A 26494-nucleotide genomic window follows, 5' to 3' on the forward strand; every position below is an offset into this window, starting at 1 on the left:
CAGTGGGGAGGACAGGACAGACCAAGGCACCTTATTCAGTGGCCGTCACACACACACACAAACACACACGCACACACACACATGTTCAGGTTTTTCAGGCAGTGCCCTTGACGCCAGGGGTCTTCCCTACTTGATGTCTTTCCTTTCTTTGTTTCTCTCTCTCTCTCTCTCTCGTCACATTATCTGACACAGCTGAAATAGCACATTATCTTCCCTTGTCAGTGACATTGACCACTGATAGTCAGGAGATGCTTTGCGGTCTCCGAGCTTATCAACTGCCTCGCTGACGGGGCCCGGGCTCGGTCTCGTCTTGGGAGACTAGTTCAGCTTGAGTGGAGTCAGCAGCTTGTCAGCGGGCAGCAGCTCTGAAAGGGAGGGCAGGTTAGGGGATGGGGAGGTGAAAGGTCAAACCTCTTGAATGACAGCTGACATCTCCCAAAAGCCCGCAGACAAGACCGAGAGAGAGGGATTTAAAATGTTTGAGCCCGGAACCTCCGAGGATCTCTTTTAACAGAAATACAACTAAACTTTTGCTCATGCATCAGCCTGTGGGAGAGTTGTAAAGGCTCACACAGACACACACAGACACACAGCATTCAGTACACTTTGTAAGAATAAGGCTCCATGTTCACTGAGGTAGATCTGACATGAACAGGTCTAATTTAGAGAATATATCTCCGCTCTCTGCTGTTCTCTCTCTCTCTCTCTCTCTCTCTCTTCGCCTCGGTCTTTGGTCTGACAGCTCCCGGCTCAGTCAGACACTGATGGGCTACAAGTCCAGGATGTGGGCATCGGGTTGTTCATTGTTCTCTGACAGAGGGAGAATTCAGAGTTACCCAGACAAAAGTAATACTGTTCACAGCACAAAGGAGAAGAGCTAGAACTGTCACAACATAGCCCGATACAAATTAATGAGAGGAATTGTTATTCTGAATTTACTGTGTGTGTGTGTGTGTGTGTTCAAGTTCAAGTTAAACTTTATCATCCCAAAACAGGAATTTCATCATGTGGTCATGATGCCTGGACAAAGAGACACAAAAAAATAAAACACAGAAAACATTAAAAAATAAAATTTGTTACATAAAGGGTTCAGAGAAAACATAAAATAGAAAACCTGATACAAGAAATGAAGTAGAGCTGTCCCTCGCTATAACACGGCTCACCTTTCGCGGCCTCGCAGTTTCGCAGATTTTTTTAGTGCAATTTTGTATGTTTTTTTTTGTTTTTTTTTTTACTGGACTTATTTTTCTACGAAGGTTTGAACTTTGAGAGTGTTTAAACAAGAGAGAAAAGTGAGAAAATGTTAATGCCTGTCTGAGAAAAGTGTATAAAGTGTGTAGTGAGGGCTTTTACAGCCTTAAAACATCTATAATAATTGTAAAAAAAAAATAAAGCTGACTACTTCGCGGATTTCGCCGATTGCGGGTTATTTTTAGAACGTAACTCCTGCAATTAACGAGGGACCACTGTATGTGAAATAGTATTCAGCATCCCCCACTAAATGCAAGTAAAAGATTATATATATAATAGATATAGATACACATTACATACATACAATGTACATGATATTGTCTGTATTGTTTCAGTTTCAGACGATACCCATTTTGTGTGATGACAACAACTCCCAGCTAATAAGATGCATTCAGCAGTGCATCCACTTCACTTTGCTCATTCATATTCTCATTCCCTACATTTCTCATTCTCATTACCATGAAGACGTTCAAACTGAACTTTGCCTCCTTTTCAGCTGGGCACAAATTTTCAACCTGGGACAAACACAGATGGGCAGATTGAGCACATCCCTGTTAATCCCAATCAGACGCCCCACCGGAGCTGGCTCATGGCTGAGTGACAAGACAACGCCGGAGCAAGGAGGGATGCATAAACAAAGGATCTGACGTGCTGCCAGGGTTTCACACCATTAATTACCAAGACATCACCTCTCCCGTCGAGGAGCACTCTGGAGGAAAAGGTCAGCCGTCTGGCTCCCATAAAGACCAGCTCGTCATGCATGTCACGGCCCCCGCTGGCCCGACCAGCGCTCAGGCCACGTCACACTTTGGAGACATGACTAATGCCTCGGCAAGACTTCTAATAGCCCCCAAAATGCCACAGCAGTGTCTGTTAATGTAGCCATAAACAACATGCAGACTCACAGGCTAAGGCCAAGGCTATAGAGGAGTCAGATAAATAAGGGAAGAGGGAGGAGAGCGGATGTAGGATACAAATAAGAGAGAGAGGAGGAAGGCGTAACTTAGACCCTGTTCACATTAGTTTTAACATCCGTCTCAGGTGATCCAGCCATATGTGGACAGCACTACGTACAGGCGTAAACAGGGTTCAACGTGTTGAGAGACACTGGATCTGATTACTAAAACCACCTTCAGAGGTTGTCAGGGAGGTTTTACGCCAAATGGCATTTTAAATTTTAAACGCTAATGCTTCCCGATGCGTCCTTGACAGCACTGGAGGACCGCCTAGTCACTTTGTGGCAGGAAGGCGCGTTTAAAAGAGCATGTAATCCTAAAAGTGGAGTGGTTGGGCACAACTGCTTCGTGAATGGGGCAGAGATAAGATGCACGGGAAGTGTTAACATAGTGGAATAATGAAATATAGAAGTGAGGAGGAAGATGTGGTGGGACTGGCTTGACAAGAGTTTTTGGGGAGTTTTTTCTTGCCCATTATAAGGATAAAAGCAAGGGGTGTTGTCAAGTTTTCAACTTGTGGGCAGGTAAAGCCCTTTGAGACTTTAAGCAGTGATACTGGGCTTTAAATAAACTTGAACTTGAACTTGAACTTGGACTTGTGTAAGGTAAAGAAGAACCAAAGTAAGAAAGGCAAGTAGCACTTCTTTGCCCGTGACTTGACTGTTAGAAGGCGTACTATGCATAATGGCTGGGCCAGGTCCTTTGCTGCATGTAATCCCCTATCTCTCAGCCCTGTATTCCCTACACCACTAAAGGTGTAGGGAAGGAGAGAGGAATATGCCTATGCAATGAAGCAGAAATGCCCCTAAAATAATCTTTTTATTTTTACTACCATTAGTGGCTGACATTATTGCATTCATAAAATGAAAGTTTGGCCTGACTGTGGCACTAAAGGAGCGGTCATGGAGTCACCATAATCAATAGCATTCTTCTGCATGGGATCATAAATGTACACATACAGTAAATTCAAATAAAAGGTATTCAAGTTGTTACAGCCAGCAGCAGCAGGTGTGGTGGTGGGTAAGGACGAATCCATAATATCCTAAAGCTGCTGTTTTGGGGCTATAATAAAAGAGGTAGTATAAATAGATGAGCTGAGAAATAGCTGGACCTCAGTGTGATGCAAAATGTGCAACGCCTGTCTGAAACCACCTGGGAGCCCCGGCACAGCCAAGCTCAGACGAATAAGGACAAGACAGGGGATCTGGAGAGCAATGACAGAAAATCCCACCAGCCACCTTTTGAGATTTTGTAGCTGGAACCATCGTACTGCACAACAGCTACTGTGCTGATTTGCGATCTTCCTCCAGTAATGCCGCAGCTCGCATTTAATGTAATAATTCTTAGCTCTATCTCATATGGAGCAGTGTTTACCAGTGCTCACATTGTCTTGGTTGTTGTTGGAATGCTGGACAGAAATAAACCACTGTTGCTGGCAGCATCATGACACAGGTGGTGTGTAGGATTCTGATCTTGGATAGCTGAACCCTCAACTGAGCACATACCAACTCAATTAAAACAACAGTCTGACTTGGCACATATCAGCGAGCTCAACGAGCCGAGAGAGGACCTGGCTTGTCCCAGGGCAGCACTCTATCAGCCCATGTTCATTAAACAGCAGGTCCTTCGCCATTCTCTCAATCAGGCCCTTTCTTTCCCTTGTTCTCTTGAATATGAGCAGTGTTTCCCCCATGAGCACCAGTGAAAGACTGAGGGGGCGAGCGTTGCACAGACTGCACACTTGAACTTGTTATTTCCTTAGCTTATTGTGTGAGCAGATGATTATCGCAGGACGGAGAGCGGACCAAATCCACTCGGCTTTGAAGTGTAAGACACATAGGAACAGGAAGAGAGGTGAAAGATGAGGAGCAATCACACACTGGAAAACAGCCCCGAGAAGTTCTTGATTTAGCGTTGAGTTCGTCTTTAAAGGCAGACTATGACTGTGAAATGGGAGGGCACGCCACTTTGTTTACTAATGTTAAGGATAAGGCTGAGGAAGGATAAAACCCCTCATTGCTAATTTCCCTTCCCACCTACACTGTGGCCAATCTGTCTTGCTAACCCAGCTGGGCAGTGCATCTCTTGCTCTGTCTGTGTCTGGCTTGCTTGCCAGCCACTTCCACGGCTGTTCTCTCTGACTTTGTGCCTAGTAAAAAAGTGAGAGTGAAACACAATTATTTATTATGTTTGATAAATGCCAGCGGGCAGCAGTGTTTATAAACTGCAGCTTGGAAAAAGATAGTGGTGTTGCGCGTGATCATCCAGGTCCTTGTTGTGAGGCAGCAGTGCTCTCTGCTTTGCCACTGTAATACCTAAACCCCCAACACATGTTACTTTCTGTACAGGCAACATCAAGCCAAAGTCCAGATATCAAGCAAAAGGAAGAAAAAAAAAGAATTTTCAAGTGCATGGCATTATTTTTGGAGCCAATCTCACTCAGGTTTGTCTTTATCACCAAGCCGAGAGAAGTGACAGACAGCCCCCACAGGGCACAGTATCATTATTTTCTCCCTCCTCTTCTTTCACTCTCCACTTTCTCTTCCTCTCCTATCCTCTTCTCTTTTCTTTCATTTCCAGCTCTCTCCTCTCTGCTTGGCTCTCCTGTTCTCTGTGATGGTAAGAGCGCATAGTCTGCCACAGGTAATTGCTTTCTCCCGCGTGCAGTCTAATTTACTCCTCCTGCTCTCCTTCTCTTTTTCTCCGTCTCCCTCATCATAAAACAGATAACTCGGACTGCATGCAGCCCGTTTTCGAGGGCCAAAATGAATCTTCAGATCGTGCACCTGTTGCGCTGTTCTTCTTTTCTGTATGGGAAAAATAGATATTTTTTGTTTGTTTGTTTTTTGAGGTGAGTGGTAACCTCAAATCAAACAATAGCAGGGAAAAACACGCCTGCATGTAATATTGGAGTGCTGGCTGATATAAATTTAGTTCCTCGTAAATAATAATAAAAAAAAAAATGCTATTAGAGAGAAATGCAGCAGTTGCCAATAATTTCTGGCACAATTCCTGACGGTTCTTGCCAATATGCAAAATTTGGGCTAATTTTGTCTCTTGACAGAATTTTATTGCTTGAAATAGGTAATTTGCAGAATTTAGTGGTGTGATTTATTTAATGGTGTTTGTCTCGACTAACATAGAAGATGTGGATTTCAGAAACCTGTGAATTGGTTTCCTGTCACATCTGTGTGTTTTATGGTAGGTAAGGGAATGACTGGCATCGCGTCTGTCTGGGCTAATCAGCAGAGGACTGGGTCACTTGTCTCACATGCCAGATTAGAGGCCATCATTCATCACACAAATACACACACACACACACACACACACACACACACACACACACGCACGCACATGCACTCGTCTGAGGCCATCAAAAATTAGCATGGGCTGTCACTGTTTCCTTGCCAACTGGCCTGTAACCAGGCAACGCGAGGCTGGTGTGTGATGATGTCTTCAGTAGGTGCACACATTCACAGACATACATGCAGGAACACACACACACACACACACCACACAGGGTTTGATGTGTAGACAGGTGTCAGACACTGAGGATTTAGTTGAGATCCCTGGATTTCCAGTCCCATAGCACACATACATCCCATGTGGATGCGCACACACACGAGGAAACACACAGACAGACCGCACCAAGACTAAAGCAATCACAACTCTATTCCACTGGCAACCTGATCCAACCAGTAAATGCAAAGCACATCTTCACTGGCCACAAGAGCCCTTTAACCCTTAATAACCAGTATCTGGAAGCACCACATTTTTCAGTGTGGTCTCGGTGTTAAAGAATTTTTAATGTTCCTTTCAGGTGTAATAATGAAGGCAAAAAAATCCTTTAACAGGGTGCTCTTTAGAAGGTTAATCCTGAAAGATAATAATGGCGTTGGTGTTAAAATCCACTTCAAGCCAAATGAAAACTCGGATTGGCAAGAAATCAGATTAAAAGATCCCAAAATCATCATGTCAGTTCATCTGACCATGGCAGGCAATCTGACTGAGATACTCATCATTCAGCGCTTCATTCATTCAAAGCTTTTGGTGATATCAAGGCAGCTACCTGTCATTTTTACTTAAAAGCGTGCTCTTTTCAACACTTTTGTCCTTGACATTCTAGGTTGGAATGATTTTTGTACCGCTGACAACACTGTCAGCGTACAGAGATCCAAAATGGAGCGGCCTTTCAGAGGTTAACTGAAGGGTTACTGAAGTGGGCTTGGGGTCCGCAAAGGCCAATGCCCGGGCCAGACTATTTACTTCTAACTGTGTGTGACGGCTGCCTCACTGAACTGCTGTGATGTGTGTGCTGTCTACACAGACAGCAGTGCTGCTGCAGCCTGCCATTGATAATGGCCAATGTAATCTCTGAACATCTCTGAACAGAAGGTCGTAGCAACATGGGACCAAGACTGGCGAGCTCAGCATCCCTGACAAACCCCAAAAGGCCTACACTTTTGCCATGCAACTGCTAAAATAGTTTAAAAAAAAAAAAAAATCATCTCTGTGACATATTCTACATTTATAAATATTAGTGAAAGGTGTCACTTATGTAATGTTGCCGTATGCTGTCAATATGACAGAGATAATTCTCTGTGTTCAGGGTTGATCTGCGCCTGAGATGCGCTGCTGATGCAGGCGGTGTGGCGCCAAAATGAAAATCAAGAGGCTCCATGGTTCAGGTGGAGGTGGTGGCTGGGGTGTTAGTCCTTACTGTAGTGGCCTGGGTTCAAATCTGGCCCATGACCAATGCTGCATGTCATCCTCTCTCTCTCTCCCCTGCTTTCCCTGCCTCTCTCTACTGTGACTATCAGATAAAGCAGAAATGCCAAAAAAAGAAAGAAAGAAAGAAAAGTGTTAAGTGTGGTTAAAAGGCTGCTTGTTCAAAATAACAGAAAAACTGGAAAAATAATGCTACTCAGGGCATCCACTAGAAAGCCTCTGGTAAGTGTGTGAATGTGTTTAACTTTCCTTTTCCACACAACTACCCCCACAAGGCCAATGGTGGAAATAATGTCATCGTCCTCTTAGTGGACTTGTTCGGTTCATTAAGGCTGAATAAAAGAAATCTACGCCATGTTCTGCCTGAGGCAAACTCTCCTCTGCAAAACAAAGCTTCCAACTCTCCATAACAACCTGAGGAATTGATAGTATCTTCTTATCGACTTAATCCAAATTAAATGTGTCTAAGCACTGCGGTATCAATGCACTTGATCAATGCACTTGATCTCACCATCAACATCTCTGCTGATTCCCACTGCAGCACAGACAGCCACTAACATCTTTTACCCAGCACCACACAGAGGGACTACACACAGACCTATCTTCCCCCTTCTGTGTCTCTGTCTCAACACTAAGCATACATTAACACACAAATACAAGCACACACACCCATAACAGACTTCATCACTTTGTTATTGCACAGAGCTACATTTCTCTTCTCCAAACTTGGTCCCTAAAGTTTTAAAAACACTCTTTCCCCTGTAGGTTTAATAGCTCTGCTACTCCATACGGAGAAACACTTGGCGCTATGGGAGACAAAAGGCCGTAATAACATCATAAAGGCGCTTTTTTTTTTTTTTTTTGACAGATGCTGCAACACCAAACAGAGGAGGATCATTCATCACACGGGGCGCAGATGCAATGAGCTCCAACCTGAGTTGTATGGCTAAGAACGCTGCTTTGGAGCCACAGGCGGGTGTTAAATATACCAAAGAGCCACAAACTGTTAGAAATAGACAAACACAGAGAGATTTTATGTGTGTGGATGGGCGTCAGCACCAATAAGGATTAATGTTTAAGTTAAACTGAAGTAACAGTCCGCCGTTTTACCATATAAATAAATGTCCGTGTCTGTTACTCCAAAAAAATTTCATTTAAATTCAACTAACACGGGTTAACATGAAGACAAAGTTTTTGAACTCAACTATAGGTTGGAGTTGTCGCTTATCTCTCTTCAAAGGGCTCTCTCATTGTCCTCTATCCAAAAAAAAAAAAAACTGCCAATTCAAATTGAAACCACCTCAACTGTCACTATGAAGTTAATTTTCCTCCAAAGAGCTTTTAGCTGCCTTCATCGCTCATCCACTCTGGCTAATCTGTTTCTGCCAGTTGTGGCCACATGCAGCCTACTTCTTTTGCTTGACATTGGCATTGTCTGTTTTTGCTCCATTCAGTCCGCCACAAGAATGTATTCAAAAGAAGAAAAATAATTAGATTCTGTACCGAGCCTCAATCAAAGAGCTAACGTAGCAGAGGGGGCAACACATGACAATCTTTCTTTCCCTTTCTTTTCTTTGCTTTCAGTTCATTTGTTTGTTTGTTATGTGTTTTTTTTTTCATTGGTAATTAATTACAACATAGCAGATTTACAAATATGCTCTGGCAATTTTAAAATCCAGGATTACTTACTTTATGCCTAGTTTGACTAAACTCCGATTATCATTATTGTTAAACTGAACTAAGCCTCCCTGCTGCAGCCCAGCCTAAATGTGTGCAGCATAGAGCAAGATGGAGCAAGTGATGGAGTGTTTGATAGTTTGAGAAAGGGAAGAAAATAGACACACTGATTTTGAGCGACAAGGAGAGAGAGAGAGGGAGAGAGAGAGAGAGAGAGAGAGAGAGAGAGCGGTGCTGCCCCCAGGGTGTCTGTACAGGCAGAGGGGATTGGAGCAGACAGCTGAACGGCCCACAGCAGGTTCCCTAGCATGTGTTCAAATAAACACTTTACCCCCTGTCGCTGAATCTGAAAGCACACACACTCGATAGGAGCTCGTGTGAAGAAACAATGAAACGCACACACACACCAACAACAAAGCACAAATAGGGCACCGATGCAACAGACACACACACACACACAGCCCGGGAAGACTAAGCTTAAATTGTTAGAGATACGTCACTCTCACTCTGGCACAAACATGGCCCCATTTGCCACAGGAGACAGAAGCATACAGGAGTAAAAGTCCATGTCAAACACACACACACCCACAAAGAGGTGATGGAGTGTACATGTCACTCAGGCATAGGGCATAGGCAGGTCAGTGCGGAGACAAAGAAAGAGAGCGGTGACCTTTTTCCCCAAACCTCCCATTTACACTGAGGTGAGAGCCCCTTATTACCGCCGGGCCAAATCCACCATAAAACAACCCTTTACTGCTTACCAGCATTCAGGGGCCCTTCCCAGAATGAGAGGGAACAAAATGGGGGAGAAACATTTGTTTAACGAGCCGTCTCCGGGCTGTCTTTCTCTCCCATTCAGCCCCTTCTTCTGCTCCAGGCTTGCCCTGAGGTGACCCCCCCCATATCCCTCCACCCTCATCCTCCACCGGTGATGGAAGCGGTTCCATTCACCACCGAGATTTATGATCCCTAATAGCGGGGAAATGGACCCGAGGCTGGGGCTGCCCCAAGGGGGGCCCTGACTTAATTTCTTCAAATCTCAAGAAGAGGGAAAAAAAAAAAATAGAGGAGTGAGGGGAGCTGGGTAGGTAGAGGGTGGGGGAGGGGGGTATAACCGTGGAGGGTGGGGTCATGTCACAGACATTTTCAAGGTTGCCATCTGGGTAGGGTGGGAGCCTTCAAACTGCTGTCAATCTCCAGGGCAGACCCCTGCTGCTCCCACCGGGATAGAGCACTGTGGGAATATGAAGGGCTGTAAGAGCGCTGTGATGTAAAACGGTACAAGGTAGCGCTTCAACTAACAATTACTTTCACTGTTGAATATTCTATGGATTATTTTTTTTAAATTAATGGATAAATCGTTTCATTTATTGAGTGTCAGAAATGGCAAATGCTCATGAGACGTTAAGTGATGTCCTCAAATGGCTAGTCTTAGTCTTACCAGCAGCCAAAAAAGATTCATTTGATAATGATTTGAATGGAGAAAAGTAAGCAAATCTTGAAGCGGTAATCAGCAAATGTTTGGCATTTTTTCTTGACAAATGAATAAAACAATTAATTGATTATCAGAATTGGAACTGATTAATTGTCTATCAATCAAATAATCAGTTAACTGACTAGTCATTTCAGCTCTAGTGTGAGGAACAAATGCTCTATCCCAGTACAAACATTTTACTTCCTGTTCCAAGCTGTTGTTTTGGTCCATTTTGCGAGCAAGCGCTTTTATTAATCGGCTACAATAAGCCAGTCAGCCAGTCAGCTGTCTACTGATCCATGGTGGCGGTGAGCCCCATTGGAGCGCCATCCATTTCATAATCCTATTCCCATAATCCTGTGGGGTCAGGGAGCATGCAACAGTCCCTGCTCTCTCTACAACCAACTCTTTTTTCCTTTTAAGCTTGGAGGGGAATGGAGTCCTCACCCAAAGTTGGAAAGAAACTTGCAGAAAAGGTGAGGGTCTACAGCAAGGAGGCAGATTTGTGCCCCCATGTCCATGAAGCAGCCTCAGGATTCATGTCTTGATGAAATCATGAAGAAAAGTCCCCACTATCTTTTGGGGAATGACTCAGTTTGTGTTCCCAAACACAGACATAACTGCCTAGAAATAAGACATCGGCTCTTTTTCATGATGGATTCTCCCTTTAAGGCAGGGGGACTGGAGCTCTGGTACAGCATTAGAAAGAAACTTCTGCAGAAAGTCTCAAAGAAAAGGCAGCTCAAGGGGCTACAGAAGTGAGATGGATTTTAACTTCTCCCTCACCCCCTGTGTGATCAGAAGCCGTCAGTGCAGACACTAACTGTCCATATCTTCATAAACTCTGGCTTCCAAATGACAAGACAAATGCAAAATAATGAGACCTGCGGTGATCCTAAAGATAATGACATGAGCCGTGGGCGCTGATTTCATTTTGCAGACAGAAAAACTGAAACAATGTGCAAAACACACACCTAATGAAAAGAACAGGTCCAAGCTAGCTGTTTTCTCCTGCTGTCTACTTCTCAGAGAGTTCATGACCAAAAACCTTTACCACAATGTTTCATTAGATCATACGACCAAAGGTGCCACTTGCAACAAAAACATCATTTCAAGTCCAAACGTGTACAAACATATGCAACTAAAGACACACAGACTGTTACCTAACCGCCCTTAAAAAAAAAGTTTAGTCTATTTTGGAAAGGCCATGCTGCAAAGTTGAAGTGACAAGTAAAAAGGCATCCTTATTCCACCTGTAATGGAAGTATGAGCTATCACCAGGTTGGCAGCTGTTCCCCTGAAGGAGATAATTCTTATCATAATGACACCTTCAGTGCCAGGCCCTGACAGGCACCCTGATGAGACACTATATCTGCAGCCGTGGCTGTAGTAAACCCAGTCACAAAGATAAGAATTTCCACCCGTCTCCTCCCGAAACTCGAAGGAGAATTCAATTAGCGACACTGTCAGGGTGATCAGTCTATCAGTGGACAGGCTAACCCGGCAGCTCTCTGTAAAACACAGCTGGTCTGATGTGTCTGCAAAGGATCGCGCCTAGACTCACGCACTGACAACCTTCCAAATTCAACATGATGAACAACAATCTAACAGCCTGGATCCCTCCTGCATGAGACTTTTTCTGAACAATTTCCCCTGGGGCTGCCTGCTACAGTGCAACAGGAGCACAGCAAGCACACAGTGCTGTGCAAAAATATTCACAAGCCTTGATTTTTGCATATTTTGTTGCGGTATGAAGTTATTTCAAAATACATTTATTCAGAATTTGTGAGTTATATGCACAGCGCACGGTACTGTCAAAACAAATGTGTAGAAATGTATGTTAAAGTGTTAAACTGAAATAACAAACACATCTATCTTGTAAATATTCAAACCCTTTGCCTCATTTGGGTGTTTGCTACACTAGATTTAACGAATAAAATGTTATCCCAGGCACCGACTGTGTTTTTCTGTGATTCACCTTAAAGACTAGTCATATTTTTAATGACATATTTGGCATGAGCATCAGAGCATGGTGGAGATGACTAGTGGCCAAGGTTTTTGTTATGCTTACAAATAATTACAAATTGGCATTGTTCAATATGGACTCTGACGCACATTTAAAAATAAGCACCTCTCGATCCAAACAAACAAATCGCAGCATGAGCGTTGTTACAAAGCACATATGTGTTACAGTTAGGCAAACATCACTCGAGATAGCAAAAGGTCAAGCCTCACTGTGCTTCTTTATTTGTCTGGTTTTTGTGTATGATGTGGTTTCTCCTTGCCAGACTTAGCTACTTCAGCACTTCAGCCCTGCACGTTGGCCTTGGCAGCGATGCCCTGTAAGACGAGACGCACGGGACAGGACAGGAATGGAGATCTGGGTGAAAGCTAAGCACTGTCACTCACCTTGGGCATCTGCTGAGCCGGCCGGGCCAGGTTGTCAGGACAACAGCAAATCAGTCAGGGCATCCCAGGATAACAGTACTTTTATTAAACCTGGATTCACTTGTCCCAAACGAATTCAACAGATCGGGATGTAAATGACACTAATTTTGTTTACGCGCATACTAAAAATTTGATGTTAACATGATTAAGGCAATACCTGTCACATGAATACTGTAGTCTTAATCGGAGTATGATCATAAGCTGCGTAAGCATAACCCAGTTGGCATACTCAATCTATTAGGTCCGATTTCAGCCACAAAAGTCACACAGGAAGCTGAACCAGCTACGCCATGTTTGTTCACCCAGAGGATGATGTCTTTCATGTGCTGCAGATAACCTACCACTACCAAGACTGCCATGTGGGTGTATGTAAGTCAAATCGGATGGAGGCTGCACAGAGAGAGCGAGCGCTGTGGGAGAGGTTACTGTGATTATCACAGTCCATCTTTCCAGGCCCCAAGGTTCAAAGCTCAATGGGAGCCCCCTCTTTGTGCCAAGTGAAAATTGTGTTTCATTCCTATCTGCAGGGTGTCAGGTAGAGACACAGTACTGTGGGTTGCACGGGAGGCTATTAGATAAGATACTTAGATCGGTCCTTTATTGTCCTTTAACAAGGAAATTTGCTGCCACCAAACTGTACAGCGCCTAACACACACACAGGCGCATAAATACAATAACCACCACCACATGACAGCATGAAAAACATCCATACATGTGAAAAAAACCTATAGAATGCATCCACATGTAGGCACACAAACTCACAATTGTCATGTAAACACAGGGCAGAACTCAGGAAAGACACATTGAGTTTTCAGCAATGAGAGAATGAGCAGAGGCTTGTATCTGACGTCTTATAAAGGTAATATTCACCAAGTTTTTTGATGACGAAACAGGCAACAAATCCTACTGCGGCACAAAAGAAAACAGAAAGTTTTTTAGACAACAAGAAGTGAATCCGGCGAGGGCTCTGGCAGTGAACTTTTCAAATGTAATACTCTACCCACAGGTTTTGCGTGGGTGAATATAAAGCAGCGAGAAATGCCATTACCTTTGAATTATGAGTATCGCACATTATCTCATCTAGGCTACAGTCTGCCGCGAGATCAATGCAAACTCTCCAGGGAAGACGGGGAGGAAAAACAGGAGAAAGTCGGCGAGGTGGTTTGTTAGAACGTCGCTTCACGGACAGCTGAGCACATACCAAGATAAAGTGATTTGAACGCCGGCAAACAATTTAGAGGCGAAATCCAGAAAGTGTAGTCGGCATTAAAAATCTAGCACACACAGGCATAAACATCTGCGCCGGTAGTTGTCGGCTTTCGTTTGCAGTGGTCGTCAACGTGCCATCTGTCTCAATAAAGACTAAATTGTTCTTCCAAGAGGAGAACAGAGGGGAATGGAAGAGTTGGCTGAGTTGTACTCATCATGTGGAACATCCCCTAATGGGCAGTGCCTGATTGAAGAGGGAGGCACAAATCAGTTAACACAAAGTAGTGACACACACAAACACACACACACACACACACACACACACACACACACACACACACACACACATGCAGGTGCACACCGCAAACACAAGGTTATTGTAGCTTTGTCAACAGTCCACCTGCTCGGCATCATTGTAGACCTGAAGAGCCTGTGGCACAAGAATGTGTCACAAAAGATGTGTGTGTGTGTGTGTGTGTGTGTGTGTGCCTGTGCGTATTTCCTTGGCTCTTATTCAGTGAACATTCCCCCGTCTCTTGTTGTCTAAATGGTCAGTGACAGACAACAGACATTTTCCATTCCGCTTTCCACAAGCCCACACAAACTCTGAGTGGTTTTACTCCAACAGAGACATTCACAAAAGAGCAGCGGGAGAAGACTGACAGCCACAATAGCCACATGTCTCACACACACACACACACACACACACATTCAGGCGTATGTACACACACACTCAAACGCACATACACATACAGCCTCCAGGCGTTGGGGCGATGGGTTGTAGCCAGAGCAGCACTCTGTCAGCAGCTGTGTAACTATAACCTGTGGGAAGGTATCACAGTTTCAGCCATAAGGAATGAATGGACTGCCTCCCGTTGCTTTGATCCCCGAAGGATCGGAGCGAAGGACTGAAATAGGAGGCTGGAAGCTGTTTCACATCGCCGCCGCCGCCGCCTCCTCTCAGGTTCACCAAATCCTGATTGGTATGTCAAGGGGACAGCAGAGGTTCTTCAGCTTTTTTAGCCTGGGACCACACCCTGACCAAACATAGCCTGGCTGAGTCTCGGTGCATGTGCAGACCTAAAGCAAAACACGTCAAAGACCCGTGTTGGCATTCGACTCATAGCTTGAGAAACGCTGCTCGGGGAATAAAGTGCCATAGCTTAGGAAGAAAGAAAGCAATCAATGGATCAATCTGTTTGGTAAGTTGCAACGATTCAAATGTAACGTACTTCAAAACGTACCTCAAAATTAAACTACACAATTCGGAATGACCAATACATTAGCAGACTATTACGATCAGCTAATATCAGCTTCAGAAACAGCATCCTATCAGTTGTGTATTATTTTCACTGTCAATATTTGGCTGATTTTTAAACTGACACTTACACTACTCACAAAAAGTTAGGGATATTCAGCTTTCAGGTGAAATTTCAGGATGAAGCTAAAATGCATTATAACCTTTACAGGTGAACTTAATGTGACCTTCTGTAAACTTTTGAATGCACATGTCCAACTGTTCAATGTTTCAGTACTTTTTGCACAAGTTGCTGTTCTCTAACAAGGAGTTTAACGGCAAACTTCACATCAGGTGTTTGATGCTCCAGCTCATCGAGGTCGTATCATTAGGGAACGGCTGCTGGAGACTGGGGTACCTCAAATGGAGTGGCCTGCACTTTCTCCAGACCTGAATCCCATAGAAAACCTATGGGATCAGCTGAGTCGCCGTGTAGAGGCTCGGAGCTCTGTATCCCAGAACCTCAATGTCCTGAGGGCCGCCCTTCAAGAAGAGTGGGATGCCATGCCTCAACAGACAATAAGTCGACTTGTGAACAGCATGAGACGTCGTTGTCAAGCTGTAATTGATGCTCAAGGGCACATGACAAGTTATTGACACTGACATTTTTTGTTGTGGTATATCCACCACTGTTGTTGGCTTTTGTTTCAAGAAATTGTTTGAGATGAGGAAATCACCAGTGTATGCTTCTACTTAAATGCCCTACTTTCATGATATAATATCACTGTAGCGACGTGAACAGTTTACATTTTCCATAAATTTCACCCAAAAGCCAAATATCCCTAACGTTTTGTGAGTAGTGTATGTGACCTTTTTTTCCTAAGAGTGTGTCACTTAAAGAAACTGTAAAATTAACAACAGTGTAAAAATAATATGGTCTTTTGTTTAAAAGACAGCTAATTATCCTAAGACAGGTCTGTCTGGAAATCTGAACCTGCACCTGCAAAACATATTTCATATTATGAGTCGTACAATAATGCATATCAATATCAGTATCGTACCTGTATGGGTCATGGGTAGCAAGACATCAGATATTGGTACCTCGAGAAATCATATCAGCGCATCTTCTGTGCAAAACTGAATTACATAAATAATCTCTTAGGAGTAATAAATATGATTTCTTCAAGCCTCCTTCATTTCTCAATGTCCTTAAAATACAACACAGACACGAGCCAACAAGAAACTCTATAAAATGAGAAACAGCAGCTCAAAAAAACTCCTCAATAACCCCTAAGCAGATATGTTCCTTTTCAATTCATTGTGCTGTTATTATGAACTGCATGGGCTGATGGCCTTGAACTGTAAACAGAGCTAATGAATAGAGATGAGATGAGAGCTTTAGTTAGCAGACTAAGAGTGGACGACAGTGAAGCCTCTTCATATCTGCAGTGTCATCCACTTATATTGTGATGGTGAATCAGTCTCAGGCAGCAGAACAATGAAAGAGAGAGAGAGAGAGAGAGATAGAGAGAGAGAGAGAGAGAGAAAGAGAGAGAGGGAGGTAACAACAGAGAAGGAGATGAAAGAGAGGACAGAAACGACATTTAGGGCTAATTTAGCTAGGAGCCCCATTAAAATCTAACACTGACACTGGTTCCAAAGCAGGCAGCTGGCAAGCCCAGACTCCACACACACACACACACACACACACACACACACACACTCACACACATACACACATAGATGCAAGTGTTGCTTCCTTACTTCAACCTCCCTCCCTGACCTCTACTAACAGATTAACATTTCAAGGCTGAGCACACACACACACACACACACACACACACACACACACACACACACACACACACAGACAAAGCACACAGGGATTGCTAGATCACTGAGCCATTCAACCATCAGAAGAGACACTTCGATTTCATGCCACCGCTGTTATGAGTTTGCACACTGTAGCCAATTACGGGTAAACTGGCACATCTTCTTTTCCCATTGACAGATCGACAGGCACAGCGGCTATTTTTACCTCTGCATAAAAACAGAGACTGTTTTCACACTCCGCCAGCTGGAACCGTGCCTTTCATTAAGGAAATCTATTTACAGCTGAGCAGGGGAGAGGTAGAGAACCGGGGAGAGATGAGCTCTGATTTTATCTTTCACTGGAGACGTTTAAGGCTCCGTCTGTCAATTCATCACCGCACGGTCCTGACACTTTTTAATAGAATGGTGAAGGGGTACAGTCTGGAGCGTGTAACTACCTTTATGATCCCAGATCAAGACAACATATTAGGTATTACTATAAACTATTCATCAACGGGTTAGCCCATCTCCAAGACTCAGCTGCTGCCAGTCAGTGGTGTGGTTTTATATGAGCGGGTCAGCAGACTGTGACCCCACCATCTGTCTGTGTGTCAATGGCAATTAGGATGATAGGTACATCACTATAATATATGGGAGATATAATATTAGAAATGCAAAAAAGAGAATATATGTTGCATCTTTTCACAGTCTTGGCTACAGTGCTGCAACAAATTCTGTCCCACAAACAGTGAACACATCACCTAAACCTCCCGTGTGCTTTTAATTTAGGTAAAACTGACAGGGCACGACATGACATGGCATCCCTGCATGCATCACTAAATGCAGATGAGGTCCCCTGTTTGGCTGAATCATTAAGCGCCAGTCACCTGGGTGGTGGACCATTCACTTGAAGTGTACTTAACAACAGAGCGACATTGAGAAGGTGCCAGCTGTGCCTTGCACGGGACGATGGGGCAAGACGGCACCGCCAGACAAAGCGACTTGAAATAATGCCCTCCCTCCTCTATCAGTGACAGCCACTGAATGTTTAATTAACAAGCTCATTGAAACACACAACAATGACTCTGGATAACATGATTCCCACCGGGAACAGGTGGCGTCCCCACCACTCAATTTGTGTTTGTTTTAATTAATGACGCTTGCTGGGCTATCCCAGTCCTCACTGCCATTACTTTACTTAAGAATTTATGGGATGATGCTAATAAAGTGTTAGGTGGCTGCATAGCGTCACAAGCTGGCTCATGCAATGCTACTACTTAACCTAGAACTACTATATATACACTGATAATGCATTTTTGGGGCTGATAGCAATATTTGGAAGAAAAAAATCTTCCAATAAAAATATATTGGCCCATATTTTTATACATAAAAACACAGTTTTGTAGCATGTCATCAAATTTAGCATCAAATTTAGCATCAAATAACTGTAAAGCAGATAGGTACACCCTGATATTTTACAGTGGAGCAATAAACGTCTGCCAACTTAATGCTGTAGAAAGTAATGTTAACAATGGAGTTTGCTGGACAAATTATTCAATAAATATACCGTTTTTAAATGCCTCAAGTGCTTTTACTGTTTTTTTTTTTTTTTTGGTTTGTTTTTTTTTTTCAAAATATCAGCTATTTATATCTAAATATTGACACATTTGTGATGAGCCAATATCAGCCAATATGAGCCAGCTGATAGCCTGTATTGGTCAAGCTCTGATACAGTGTCATACTATATGGTGTCTTTCTTCACTATAATGTATCACACAAAAGTTATTTCTGTAAATACACAAAGGGTGATGTTTCTCTCTTTTAAAAAAAAAGTGTGACAGTAATTGTGTAGGCTGAGTGCGTCGGAGTCCTTCTGCCTGTGAGCGTCTACACTACCTGGTAGAATGTCATTTTGTGCCCTCCCGACAAAGAGTTTTGGGATCACAGAGTCTCACTGGTGTTTTCAGAGGCTTGTCTATGCTATCAAGGAAGAAGTGAAGGAAAGAACAGCTGCATGAAAGGCATGCTGCCATGTGAAAGTGTTTAATCACTAAGCCCCTGTGGTCGCGTGCCTGGGACATTTGAACAGGCCAGTGGGAGCAAGGCTGTCAACACAAAGGAAACAGTGTGGACACACAAACACACACACACCTGCAAGGTTACACCACACAAAGCCTGGACTCAAAGGAGGAAACTGTGTCACTGATTAAATCATTGATTGGGTGATCCAAGTAGTTTTTGTATGATCACAGTAAGAGACACCTACTATACATCTTTTGATGAAGTGTCACCTGGATTGAAAATGTGTATTGCTACTAGACAGAAAAATGTACAGTCGCTGCTGAAGGAGAACAGAGGCTCCCCTGCTGCTATCATACATCTTAAAAAGGTGATAAGCAGGAGCAGGTAGGTGAAACTATAAAACTGGTCCACAGGGGCATATGAACATCCTATCTATTATTTAACAGCCTTTTGTTCAATAATCTAATTGACGGCCTTGGAACAGCAACATGCTCAATGTCTGAACTCTTCTGAGAGCTCATGTCACAATCTACCCATCCTTGAGATATCACAACTTGACTTTAAAGACATTTCCACAAATGCACAGTGCTCCTTGATATAAATTATATGATCATTCTTGACTTTACTGAGACAGACAGTGGGTGTCAACGGCAGGCAGCACTCACACTAGGCCTGAACAATATGCAATATTATTCCCAGTTTTACTAGGAATGATCATTTTTGTATCATAATTTTAATTTTCACAGGAAAGCAAACTATTAAAATGATGATAATGTGATTTTTGCTGGGGTGTGTACCAAACAAGTATGCTTTCTTACATCTGGAAAACACAAACTGCAGGCCAGAGAATCTCAGTAGCATCATAATACTATATTTACAACAATGTTTTGAAACACGTTACCTCTGTCAAAATAAAAATGAACCTCCTGTGATTTTAATTTTGCATTTGGCCATATTGCAATTTTGTTAATATTTTGATAAATTATTCAACCCCAATTCATTAGTGTCATTACATTATAATTGTTTCATAAAAAATAAATTGCTGAGAAAAAAAGATAATGCTTAATTACTGATGTTATCAACTAAATATAGTAACAAATTAAATAAAACTAAGTGAAAAACAAGTGCTGGCCAGAAAATTATAGCCCATGTATCGTAAGATACATGGGCTATAATTGAGATATAAGATGTTTTTTCATGTTACGTGCCAGTAATGTGATTTGGGGATGAAAGTTGGTGTAAGAAATACACAAGTTTGATTTGTTGTAAAAACAAGTTGCTCAAGTTCATGTCACTCAGGAACAAAATTTTGGGCACAACTAAAAACTAGTTGCCTCCTCATGCAATCAAGGCACATACTGCCACCCGATTGGCCAGAGTCAAGTGGTTGTTGCCTCTAAACAGCATAAAACTGACCTCTCAGCAGCTTTTCTCGCCCTGTCTCGGCCTCCCCATGAGCTGGCACCACACAGGTTTCTTTCCCACATTTCCCTGCACATGTTTTGCCTGGTCTTTAAAGATTTTTTAATTGATTTTTTTAATCCTTTAATTGATATAATTTTTTTTTTAAAAATAACAAGAAATCATAAGATCGAATCCCCATACTTAAGTGCTTAACTACTTAAATATGTGATGTGCATTGTTTTTGGAAATATGCCTCATGATATACAGTCTCTAGAAGTGTATGGTTAAACTTTTTTCCAATAGTCTGGCAAAAAAAAAAAAAAAAATCAAACAAAATCGTAATAAATTGTAATATCGAATTGCAATATTTGTTGAATCACAAGACTTAAGAATCGCAATACGTATCGAATTGGCACCCAAGTATCGTGGTAGTATGGAATCGGGAAATAAGCATATTATCCCAGCCCTAATGAATATTTTATTCATCCTCAACATACCTGAAAGTGCTCCATCTATTCTGGATGAGACAGTCTGTGTAACTGGGGACTTTAACAGCACTGGGACATTCCCAATCCCCTCAGATAATGACTTTTTCGTGTCTGTGCTACAGATGTAGCCCTTCACATATGACCTTGTATACAATCACTCACTGAGCCGGTGCAACAGAAGGAAACAAAAGCCTGCTCGAATCCACTCTCCATCCCGGTGAGCGCAAGGAACAAAGCAGTCAGTGAGGTAACAGAAAAGGAATTTCTGTAAAACATCTGTAATATAGCTCCATACACAATCATAAAAAAGGTAATCTGATATGAGGAAGTCTCCCTGGATACCCTTTCAGAGTGGTGCAAAACAAACCCGTTTGGTTCATTTTCTGGTGTGATCTATGGTACTCATAAAATGTGCTTAATACGGTTTATGAAACTAAATCCTCAGCATACAGCACGGTCCATCCTTAAATCCACAAAAATCCTTGAAAAAACAACATGAAAGGACATGTTAGTGTCTCTGCGTGTCTGCATATCTGTGAGCACACAGGGGAGACTCCAAAAAACAAATCCTGTTTTTTCTTAGATGATAAATCCATTGTTTATAATCAGGCTGGAGGGGCTACAGTGTTTCTAGACTGGTGTGTCTGTGGCTAAGATATACAGAGAGGCTGAAAGACAGTGATAGCGAGGGAGACAGAGAGGCCAACGCTGCTGCTTAAAGCCTCTCCTCTGCTTCATCAGACCTCGCTCCTGTCTGTGTTCAATCCACATGTTTGTTTCGAGGGACAGAGAACAAGAATCAAAGCATTCTGAGGTTTACTCTCTTACTTCCTGCTCGGACAGGAGGAAAGCACTTACACGGCAACAAAATCCTCTCCAGGGACGGGAGAGACGAGCGAACAGAGCGACACAGCGCTTTGATTGCAGCCCTGCTGGTCTGAAACCCAGAAATTGATAGCCGTATGTATCGAGCACACGTGGGATACTGTAAAAATAATGACGAGAGAGGTTTTGGACGCAGCCGAAATGTCTTTAAAGCGGCTGGATGAAAGCAATAGTCTAAAGGGAAAAAGGGACAAGAGTGAGAGAAGATGATCCCCCTATTCTGTTCTGTGTAAATATCCCTTATGGGATGGACAGAATACGCTTTGCATTTGTCAGTGCAGGGTTGCCAGACTTGATTAATCGAGGAGATGCATCATTGTCTTCATCTCGAGACATTTCGCTTTGTAACCATTACGTTCACTGCAACAATTTGCTTCATCTAAATCCACAACTTACAGGCACACATAACAGAGAAGTTATGTACACAAACCCAAGTCCTGATATGTGTGTTTGTGTTGCAGAAAGAAAGGTCTGGAAGTTCCTCTTTGTGTTTATCTTTTGTCTTTCATTCAGTGACACGAGTTGCCAGACTGGTTTAAAATCCTCCTCTTTTCTTGGACTTCAGCAGCCCATCATTTCTCTTCCATAGTCACTACAGAGAGGCTTGGGTTCTCCGAGGTCAGCCCCCTGACAAATGGAGAAAATCATTGTGAGGAAGACAGAGGGAAAGAGAATAAAAGAGTGAAAGGACATTTATAGCTGCCAGACCGGACAGCGACCCCACCATTTGGACAGACTCCCTGTTTTTTTAGACTGAGGTCCACTTGAGGAAATTCAAAGCACAGCCGCATACATAAAGACAGCGGATTGAGAGGCCCACTTAATGCCTGTCCACAGAATACCCTGCACCACCAATACACACACACACATCCTGCATCCCGACTAGCTTTTCCCATAATCCCATGGGACCTTGGTCCCCCCGAAAGAGTGAGCCTGACACGAGCCTCTGACTCAACCCTAAACCTCCTCCCTAACCTCCCACCCACACACACACACACACACACAGAGGAGAGAGTAGGGGGCCCCAGGGCAGGCAGGTGCTGGGGCAGCCCCACAGTGTCGTCGCTGCATATGTGTCTGTGTGTGTGTGTGTGTGTGTGTGTGTGTGTGTGTCTGCATGCATGCGTGTGTTTGGTAGCAGGGGGGTCTGTGTGCCGTCTGTCAGACCGACCTGCTGCTTGCATGATCAGACAGTCAGTATTTTTCTTGGGTTCGTTGACTGTATCTTTTGTGTGTGTGTGTGTGTGTGTTTGTGCGTGTATGTGTGTGTGTGTGTGTGTGTGTGTTTCTGGCAACAGTGGTCTGACTGATACATGAATGCATCCCGGATTATGTATCACTCTAATTGCATTATCAGGGTCAATGTCAGGGGCCGACACACCCACAACCTGCTCCGTCCTGCAGAGCTCCCCCTCTCCTCACACGCTGTCGCCTCTGCTGGGGTTTGGTTTGACAAAGCCACAGCTGGGTTACGTGTTATGCCAGAATTATTTCCCAAAAGGCAAATGATTTAAAGCTGCACTAGGCAAATGTTTTCTTTATGTAAATACACATCAGTTAAGTCAGCCTAAGTCACAAAGTGGGGCAGCAACAGAGAAGAGCATCCCATTCATTCTAACTGAGACTGAATACAGAGCATTCATCCTCTGACATGGTTAGGCTTGCAAAGGAACAGAAAATTTCTGGTAAATTTCCGGAAACTTCCCAGAAACTTTCCTTGAGAATTTAAGCTGGGGAAATTTGGAAATATTCCAAGTTGGAAACTTTGCATGGAAATTAATGAGGATATGTGGAAATTAATGGGAATTGACGGGAATTAACTGGAAATTTGGAGTAACTTATTTCAAACTGTATCATATACAAACATAAACATTTTGTTTTGTCATAAGCAGACATGTCTGCACAGTAATACAAATTTTAAAAATGACATTTTTGACTTTGATTTATTTTAGAGTAGAACTTTAATGAATTATTTTATTGAACAAAAAAAAAAAAATATTGAATAAAAAAAGCACTACACATGGCCTAAATGTGGTTATTATGTTTGTATGATGCAATGTTTGTATGTGTATTTGTGTTTGGACAACTCGCTGCAGGACAAATCTACCTACGGGTACGAATAAAGTAACCTGAACCTGAAATAACCCTGCAGTAAGTAGTGTGCTGTGTGCCTGGGATTGAGGAACGCACAGTGCAGAGAGGAAATTCAATTGAATTTGCATTAAATCTGGTTGTATTGACCAAGATCATGCCGTAAGATGTTTTTTCAACTACATGTAAGTTCCCTGTTATAGGCTAACTGGCAATTTTGCAAATGTCCAGTTTACTCCTGTTAATTTCCCATTAATTCCCATAAATTCCTGTTAATACCCATTGAAAATTTCCAACTTTGAAAATTCCCTGGCAAAGAATTGACCCCAGGCACGGTCAATTCTTTGCCAGCGAGTGACAAATCAAAACTTAATAGCAAAATCCAAATTGATTCCCCAGCAGCAGTGATCGAGCGCTCTGACTCACCAGCATTAGATCTTTTGCTTCTGCTCTCTCTTCAGAATCCTTTGGTATAAAGTATCACAGACTGGCTGGGTTGGTAAATATGAGCTCGCTCACTTGACAGGATTTCTGGGTACTGAAGACCTTAAATTTCAAACAGTTACCTCCTGCTGCCAAATAGAGCTGCCAACATGCAAAGTTGCCTAGTGTAGCTTAAACCGTGAGTCACCTTCATTAGTGATAAAGCCAGTGTTTTAGCAAAATACAGCACTAAAACTATGATACACAGGCAACATTTGTAAGCAATCCTCCATTATAGTGATATTGTCATATATTAACACTAATATCCTTGCATATAAACATATAGACCTTATCCCATTACATATAACCAATGCCCTGCTCCCCTTAAAGGCTGAAGGAAACAATGCCCGTCTCCACTGATTTAAAATCTTGCCCGTGTTTCACAGCTTCACATTTAAGATACCACAACGCTTCACCAGTCCGTGTGGCTTCAAGTTGAGCACAGAGATGTTGTCAGAATTCAGTCACCAGTTCACACAGGGATGAGTGCTTTGGAAAAACGACACTGCTCCACAAAACATGCAAACAAAAAGAGCATCTCTAAGACACCGTAAAGACTGTAGCCTGCAGTACATACCTTGTCAAACAGAGACTTCCATTGCTGAGACAAGGAAAGAGAGAAAAAGAGCAAGGGAGGGAGTGAGTGAAAGGGGAGACAACATCAGAAACAGGTGTCACATCAGTGGAGCAGGTAGAAGCACCTGTTTGGAGATGATGAGCTCGGTCCCTTCTATGCCTTTATACTTGTTTGGCAATAACATGCTATTATCAACTCATCATGGGGTCAATGAGCCACAGCAAAAGATGATAGGGTGCTAAAACGTGGATCATTATGTGTAGGGAGACTTTTACAATAGGCTATCTGAAAGTGTGAGCAAGCTAATGGGGCAGGGGGCATTGCCAATATATTAAAAAAAAGCACTATAAATGCCCCTATAGGGGGGTTCAGTGTGTTTCTGATGTCCTTCACAGTGGTTCTCTTATTTACTACTTATGGTATGACTACAATGTCTGGAGTGTGTCTGCTACAGTGACACATAAACCCTAAGTGACCTTTTGTGATTAATGACATTTGTGTGATCTCATGCGGTATAGCTTCTTATTTGTAACCTTTTAGGATTTATTATATGATTAGTGCAGCTCAGGCTCAAATGACATTTCCCCAACAATGAATTCAAACGCACTGGTGTATTTCAGTGACTTTGCTTCAGTGTAGGCTACAAGAAGCCGAAGATTTGTGTATTGGGAAAAGCATGAAAGAGAAGCCTAACAGTATAATAATGAAGCTGGGTTCCCACGGCATGTAGACTTACGTCCTCCGGGGCCACGGGAAGGACGTCGGTGCTCTCCAAAACCTCGATCTCCTCTCCCTCCGCGTTGGCCGCCACCGCCGGAGAGGAGTTCACCGGCGCCTCCCGGGGTCCACCCGTCGTCCTCGGGCTACTCGTCTCCATAGAGCCGCGGAGAGCAACGGATAAATCCTCAGCGACGACTTCCCATTGTTTACAATCCAATTTCGCTCCTAATATGCGTCAGCAAAACGCCTGCGATGAGAAAAAGACGAGTATCACGCTCGCACGGGCATCCCTAAAAACTGAAATTTGGATTCTGGAGAGTTCAGATCAGCCCAGGTGCAAAATCTCAAGACAGCAGTGGAGAGAAATCCCAGTGGCGTGTATCGTCCAGTGATGTCCCTTTCAGTTCCTCGTGGAGAAGCAGAGCAAATCTTCATCAGCTGTGAAAAGTTGTTTTTTTTACCTCTGGTTGGGTTACAGCTTCTGACTTTTAGAGCAGTGTCGCTGCGGTGTCACACCAGCGTCCTCCATCACATCTCGCTGGACCGGAATGACAGAGCTTCCCAGAGCCGGTCTCCCTCGCCACGAACAGAGGCAGCAGTCCAAGTTTGTGAACCGGAGGGGGGGACGCACGTTTAGCAGAGCGAGTCTCACTTTGGGAGATGCGACAAAACAGCAGCACGGCGCAGACCCATCTAAAAGAAATAATGACATCATCAAATACTGACAACAACATGAAACGCAGGACAGAGGAATTTAGGACAGGACGACGCGAAAGTCTCATCTAGTGCACTCCATTCGGGGGTGCGGGTGAAACTCGACTTTCACTAGAAGGATGTGCGGGCACATTCACACTGGCAGACTCAGAGGAAAAGTCCAGGCAAGTGCCCAATTTTTGGGTGCGTCATGGTACCTGGCAAACAGTTTTCTGCAGATCGCTCGGTTGGCCGGTCGGTCGGCGGCGCCGCGCGGGGCCAGCCGTCTGGTTTCTCCGCTGCGTCCTGACAGGAACCCGAGGAGGAGGAGGAACACGC

General features: G+C 43.4%; 1 protein-coding gene across 2 annotated transcripts in view; it reads right to left on the bottom strand.

The window, feature by feature from the left end:
• The window catches only part of rhbdl3 (rhomboid, veinlet-like 3 (Drosophila)), a 69835-nt gene extending 43341 nt beyond the window's left edge, over positions 1-26494 (bottom strand). Inside the window, exons 1-3 of one of the 2 annotated variants that reach the window (XM_030057819.1) lie at positions 26374-26494; positions 25479-26155; positions 24743-24766 (exon numbers count right to left, since the gene is read on the bottom strand). In XM_030057819.1, the coding sequence (XP_029913679.1) occupies positions 24743-24766; positions 25479-25619 (165 nt within the window). In that variant the 5' untranslated portion in view covers positions 25620-26155; positions 26374-26494. The remainder of the gene's footprint in view (positions 1-24742; positions 24767-25478; positions 26156-26373) is intronic. The other variant, XM_030057864.1, reaches the window with a different exon arrangement.

This window comes from Myripristis murdjan, chromosome 1, assembly GCF_902150065.1.
Source record: "Myripristis murdjan chromosome 1, fMyrMur1.1, whole genome shotgun sequence".
Lineage (NCBI taxonomy): Eukaryota > Metazoa > Chordata > Actinopteri > Holocentriformes > Holocentridae > Myripristis > Myripristis murdjan.